Here is a 6,999-nt window from a genome sequence, read left to right as displayed (position 1 = left end):
CTGCGGCTGCTGCGGGAGAAGACCCCCAACGACAACCCCACCAGCCCCGCAGGTACCCCCGGCTCGACCCTTTGGTAGGGAGTACGGGCGGCTGAGCCTCTGCTTCCCAGAGGGATAAGGCACCTCCCAGGGCTGACATCTGGTTCCCAGGGGGCTGCGGTACATGCCCCATTTCTGCCCACCTCCATGCTGTCAGCTGAGAGATGGCCCCTCTAGGTGAGCACAGGAGACGCTTCCCCATCCTCATCATGCTGCTCTGGTGCTTTTGGGATGGGTTTATGTTGTGCTGTGTGCCCTGTGGTATCAGAACAAAAGGCAGCTGTTGGTGGAGCTGCTATTGCAGAGCACCAAGTGATGCCCATCCTATCCCTTGCCCAGGGAGGAGCCAAGAGTGGAAATCCTGTGCATGCAGCGTAACCAAAAACCCCCAAAACCACAAGTAATTTTCTCTTGTTTGGCCAAGACAGCTGGAGTTTTGATCCAAGAGATACCAAAAAAAATAAAAAGTTTCTAAGAGTCATCTGTCATAAGCAGACAAATAGGCAAGCAAATAGGGGAGCCACAAGAGGTGTATGCTCCTATGCCTAACCACCTTCTTCATTGCAGGACTCAAAGAACCTCAGTTTGTAGAGTTTAATGGAGGATTTAGCCAAGCCCAGCTGGACTGGTTCCATGAAGTCCTGAAGTTCTCTGATGAAAACCAAGAAAAAGTTGTAGTAATGGGTAGGTGGATATGGGGGATATACGCCAAAAAAGTTATGTAGCCAATGTATGTTAGCTAAGGAAAACATGTTGCAGCTTGTATCTCCACTGAGGTACACATATAACCTGTGAAACAGGAGAACAGCAACCATGTCTCACACGTGGGTGAGCTTTTGTATACAGTTACCTGAACTTCCCAGCAAGGAAGGCAGAGTTTAGTTACACTTAAGGTAACTCTCCTGCTTCTTTCCCGCTCAACTACAGGTCACCTGCCCATTCATCCAGATGCTTCAGACAGAGTTTGCCTGGCCTGGAATTACGAAGATGCGCTTTCGGTCATACACTCCCATCAGTGCGTGGTCTGCGTTCTTGCAGGGCACCTGCATGACGGTGGCTATTGTTTAGACTCTCATGGAGTTCATCACCTGACTTTGGAGGGGGTTATTGAAACTCCACCGGACAGCAATGCGTTTGGAACTATTTATGTCTATGAAGATAAAATGATATTAAAGGGAAGGGGCAGAATTTCAGATAGAGTTATGCATTTCTGATAGTGGTAAGCAAATACAAATTGCTCTTCTTCAGAAAGCACTCTGACAGAAGCAGGGGATTCAGCTTACTATTTTCTTGTAGAAAGATGTGTATGGCTGATCCTTATAGCTTTAACTCAAACATTTTTCTCTCCGATACAGAATTTTAGAAATTACATTTCTGTAAGAAAACAGACCTAGTTTCTTCATGAAGAATAGAGGCGGCCAGTAACCATGTTTGTAATACATATACTTGAATGCAGAATGTTGACTTGAAACAATCAATCCTGATCAGATTGTTACTTACTGTGAAAAAAATGCAAACCATATTATGAATATTGTCCAAAAATACCCACTTTTTTATATCACTCAGAATTAAAGTATGCAAAATTGCACTTGCCCAGCTGCATTTCACTTTATTTTTTTTTGATCACCATAGTCAATAATATCTCACGTCTAGCAGAGTTTGGCCACCCTGTAGCCCAATGCAGTCTTCTTAACATTGCTTTAAAAGCCTAAAGTAATTTTAAAAAAAAACTAAGGCCAAGGAAAATGGAGACCATCTATGCTACACCAGAGCAGAGCACAGAGGGGCCCAGACTTTAAAAAAAAAAAGTTGAAGACAGTAAGGCTACAGCAGCACGTAATGCTGCAGATACGTCCACTGGGATCTCTGTGAGCACAGCTGTATTATTCTGCAGCAGTACTGAGCAAAGCCGCTCCGACTTGGAAGGATCTAAAGCATGTTGCTGCGCTCCATCTGGACCTGTTGTAGCTCTCTCCCAACCAGCTTGTGTGTCCAGAGTACTCACCTGTGCTTCCTTCTCCAGGATTAGTAGCGGTGGAACACGCTTACTGTCTCTGGACTGCTGTGTGGGTTCTGCTTTCCAAGAACAGAAATTCTGTGAGAAGCAGAGTTGTGATAGCAACCACGTCTGCTGGTGGCAGTCTTGAGCACACATCTCACAGAAAATAAAGATACAGATGCTTTCTTTGAATTTTCTTTCGAAAAATAGTATTTATTACTTCATAAAACCAGTGATTTTCAGTTAAATATAATAGAAAAAATATTTCTTCAGATATATTCTACATATGATTTTAGTGTGGGAACAGAAATACAGACTGCTGACTTTTTCAGTTAGTCTCAATGGACTATCCAGGCAGATATCTGCAAGTTTTATGGTGGTAAGTAGTCATGTATTGAAACAAAGTGTTTGCTTTACTTTTCCCTTATGTTACAGAACAGTGGATTTCCCAAAGTAGGAGGTGGTTGGAGAGTGTTACAGGTGGTTGGAGAGTGATACAGGGGTGCCAAGATATCTTGAATATACCATTAAACACAAATTAGATCAACAGTGGTTTGAAAGTGTATGAAGAAGCCAACTGAACAGCAGTTTCCACAGAAAAGTTCTCCACTCAGATTTGACAGTGTTCCTCAATTTTTTTTTAACAGATCTCAAACTGCACTGCTGGAAGCAGCCAGGCATTCTTGGGTCAAAGTACTGTATCAAACTGATACAAACCTTTCATTAGGAATCAAAAGCAGAGGCAAGTAAGGTCAGAATATTTATTCTACACTTTCTCCCACGCAGTTAAATCACTGTTTTACAGTGTGTTGGCCAAGATGCTCGCATCTCTTTGTTCACATAAATGTACAACCATGAAACAAAGGGGAAGAGGGCAAACACAATTGCAGCAATCAAGCGAACTCCACCCATTGGACTCCTATAAAGAGGAAACACATCAGAGGTACTTCAGATCAGACTGCTATGAAACGTTCACACCTGGCTGCAGTTGGAAGGAGACTATATTCGATAAAGACAGCAAAGAGCCTTTGGCCACTTTAATGTAGCTCCTGTGGATGCATCCAGCAGAGTCCTTTACTGCACAGGCACCACATGCCAGCAGAGAAAGTTTTCTGCCACCTCAGGCTACATAAACCTGGTGGAAAATAAAGAAAAGCACCTGCTTGCCCAGAGCAGCTGAGACATGTTTGCCAGCACACAGGTACTGTTTGGCAGATTAGGATTTTTCATGCTCCCAGCTAACAGGAATTTAGCAAAGCTGCTGAAGCACAGTCCTCCAAAGTGGCTGGAGGGAAAAGCGCAGAGCTGCTGCAGCCAAGCAGCCACCCAGCGCCACCTGCATCTCCCACCTGCTCTGGTGGACGCAGCGGACACCAGTACAGAGACCCTCACCAGAAAGTTCTGTAAATTGGGAGCACTGGCAGAAATGGCTTTGCAGTTCATTAGCAGTTGTGGCCAACACTCACTAACTAAGCTGTTCCACAGACGGGGTGCACTGTCCTTGTACAGAGGGAGAATGTCCCCTGCCCATCATGATACGGGGAGCAGAAAAATGTTTTGTGTAGCTTTCCCTTCTCCCCACAGACTTTTATCTGTGCAAGATCCTACAAGCTGTAGCACTAGCTACTACTGCTTAGGTATCTAAGAAGGTTCAGTCACATGAAGCAGAAAAACAAGCAGCCAAAATCAACTGCATGTTTTCAAGAAGCTAATCGCTAAGTGCGAACATATGAATGGATTTAAAAAAAAAAGGAAACAAAACTTACTTTGCCGAACTGCGACAAAGACTCATCCATATTGTAATAATCACCAGACCAAACAACTCTCTATAAAGCCAAACAAAAAAAAAAAACAGATCAGAATATATATATAAAAGCAAATGTTTACTTTTGAAAAATAAAAATTTTGCCTCCAGACCAGTAGTGTAAGTACACACTGCCTCCTTTTGGAGAAGTTATATATTTTACTAGGATTACGTAATTATAAAGGTATTCACATTACTAGCTTGGCCACCCACCACAAATCTACAATCACACGGGACCCAGCTATACAGCTGCAGAAATTACTGCTTCCACGTTTTGTTCCACTGTCAAACTTATGTTCCACAGCACATTTCCCTCATTACACAGAGCAAAGCAGCATCCCGGGATTCCAGACTGTGATCACATGCAGTAGCTGCCAGTGCTTCCCCTCCATACTGAGCAAGCACCTACTTCAGACAACAACCGAACTTGCAGGCGAGAAATCCTCCCTCTGCCTCAATCCCCGGCAATTCAGAGGACTCAGCAGCCCGTGCCAGATAAACATGCATATGGAATCACCTCCAGAGTTTTTAAACATCAATTCCTATTCCTACAGCTCCAGCAAGAGAACACAAAGCTGTTTGACTGCGCTTGTGCCCGGTCTTTGAAAGCCAGAACTGCCCTCAGTTAAATCTAACTGCCACAATCAGGCAAGCAATCACGACTCTCCCTTTAGCTCTTTTGTCCAACAAATCGCTGGTTTGGAGCCCTATGGTCCCTCCTCCTTGGTTTGATTCCCCTGACCAACAGCACTCACTGCAACAGCCCAGCAAATAAAGTTTAGCAAGGTAACCACCAGAAGGAGATGGCCCGGTGCGCTGAAGTCTTGCAGGGGAAAATAAACATCACTGCTTACCTGCCTTCCTCTTCATGCAAAATGTTTCCTTGAGCATAGGCAAACAAAGAGCGAGCCAAGGCAATGGTTCCAACAATACAGCCAGCAGAATGAAGGTCACAGAGGCTCCTCCAAACACCATTATCTGAGGAAAACCAATAGACTGTCAGCAACTGTAGCATGAAGTACAGCCTAAAAATCAAAAAGCAACTGAGTCACTAAAAAGATGCCTCCAGCAAACACACACATCTTGGGCAGGAAGATGGAATTAATACCAGCATCTTTTTGACCAGCAAAAGCTGCTAAAAAGTGCTGTTGAAATTAAGCATCAGTGGGCTTGGGGCCTGCTCCTAGGAATGCAACTTCTTGGCAGCAGCACCTCAATGAAAACAGTTCCCTATTCTCTCCAGCAAACAAAACAGGCTCCAGCATTCAACATGCATGGAAAAAAAAAAAATCACAAGGGGGATTACAAATAAAAGTTCTCTTAAGCAGGAGGAATGGCCTTTCTGGAGGTCACAGCCATAACCAGACATTCAGCATGACCCCAGGGGACCACCAGGGCCTGGGGGGAGTGAGCCCCAGCTCCCAGCTAGCCGTCAGGGGTACTGAGCAACCACCAAACTGTCTTCCCTCACACAAGCCTCTGCCTGAGCTTTGCCAGGGATGGCAAGCAACGCTCATGACATCTCTGCCTGGGGAATGACGGCTTTAAACAGATGATGTGAAATATCTGAACAGGTCCTCAGATTCTTGTGGTTTTCCAGGTCCATTCCCAGGGGCTCGTGGGGGAGAGGTGAGCAAGCAACGTGGGCACTTCTCACCGATCTCAGCAATGTCAACAGCAAAAACCGTAAAGTTGAAAGCAGCCTTTTCTGGGCACTGACCCCTCCAGGCAAGCATTAAAGATGAGCTGCCAAACTTCAGGAGCTCAGCATGACCCAAAGTTGTAATCAATTCCCAATTTGGCTGAACTTACTGCAGCTCGGCAGAGGCAGAATCTGGGTCTTCCACAGACCTGAATGGCAAACGTCCCTTGGTGAATGTACATAAATGTCCAGTTATACAATAGTTGTGCTATTTTAATCTTTATTTTCCACAGATCTTGGCACAAGTAGCAAAAACCTACTTGTGAGTTGAACATGCAGATTTTCTTGACCAGCCAAATGCCATTATGTGGAAGCTGCACCTATGGCACAAATAAACCTCCCCTGAAATGTTCAAAACAACAGGCTGCCAACCCTCACGGGCTTTGGCTTTATGAATGCTGCCGCTTTATATGCTTGTAATTTGTGACAACAGCATGCATGCTTGGAGATTTTCTTTTATGGCTAAGTGTGGTTTTAGTTTATTCAGGGTCAGTATTCATCTAGAAAAGATAGAGTCACTTTGTGTATGTAAAATGTCATTATTTTAAAATTATTTCTACTGGATGAAAAGACAAAAAATGAACTATTTTCTGGAGTCCTGGACCAAATCTGACTCATTGTATCATCGTGTGATGTGGCATTAGCCCCCTTAGGATATGAGCTTGGAAACTCAGCCACTGTACTGCAGCCTCTAAACGTCCCCTACTGCTGCCCATGCGCTCTGTAGCTGTAATACCTGGCACTGAACCTTGAGCTCCTTCAAAGGACTGTGCAGAGCTCACCTGATCTTCTGTGAGGTAGGTAAGCCAAAACGCAGATTCACAACAGGGAAATTAAGTGAATTAATGTGCTAAGGTCAACTGCAGAGCCAGGTTCAGAGCATGCTCCCAGGCTTGTGCTCCATCAGGCTTTGAGCACTGGAATCGGGTGAGATACCACCAGCAGGCCTTTATGCAGGGCTCCTCTGTTCACCTGCAGGCACGTCCAACCATAAGCCCTAAACCAACGACCAGCTTTTGTAAAAGCAGGTCCTGCAGCTTTTACCCTCAAAAACGAATAGGACATGTTTCCACACGGCCTGGTCTTAGTTTGCGATTCAATCAAAAAAACCCCACCTTAAAAGGTGGGGGTCAAAATTTGAGCAGAGACTCTGCTTTGCACACCAATATCATACCTGTCACTGAGGGCATAATGCTGACAAGTAGCGTCAGGACAGCTGGCACCAAGTAGACAACCTGTTAATGAGACATAAATCCACTCTGTAGCAAAATTTAGCAAGATACGGAAGCAGAAGCCCCATCCACATCAATGCTTCTTCCCTTCACAGAAGTTTGTCAGACCCACAGAACAGCTGTCAGTCCCACTCCCTCTGGCATGGCCTGGCAACTGCTAGTGCCCATCTCAACATAGAATGGGTAGAGTTGGAAGGGAGCTTGAAGATCATCCAGTTCCAAC

The 6,999-nt window shown here is 44.9% G+C and overlaps 2 protein-coding genes across 2 annotated transcripts in view; one reads left to right on the top strand and one right to left on the bottom strand.

Annotated features, from left to right (window-relative positions):
* Positions 1-1,253, top strand: ADPRM (ADP-ribose/CDP-alcohol diphosphatase, manganese-dependent; the record flags this gene model as incomplete). Its single annotated transcript, XM_009894353.1, has 3 exons — positions 1-52; positions 607-723; positions 967-1,253. Coding segments are annotated over 3 exons (456 nt in total), but the record flags the coding sequence as incomplete, so codon positions are not given.
* Positions 1-5,984, bottom strand: part of LOC104294714 (protein SCO1 homolog, mitochondrial) — a 14,567-nt gene extending 8,583 nt beyond the window's left edge. Inside the window, 1 exon segment of the mRNA XM_009894358.1 lies at positions 5,933-5,984. Within this exon segment, the coding sequence (XP_009892660.1) occupies positions 5,933-5,984 (52 nt within the window).
* Between the last annotated feature and the right edge of the window lie 1,015 nt (positions 5,985-6,999).

The sequence above is a fragment of the Charadrius vociferus genome, unplaced genomic scaffold, assembly GCF_000708025.1.
Source record: "Charadrius vociferus isolate BGI_N301 unplaced genomic scaffold, ASM70802v2 scaffold121, whole genome shotgun sequence".
Lineage (NCBI taxonomy): Eukaryota > Metazoa > Chordata > Aves > Charadriiformes > Charadriidae > Charadrius > Charadrius vociferus.
The sequence above is the reverse complement of the archived record's forward strand: the minus strand, read 5'-3'. Positions and strand labels throughout refer to the sequence as shown.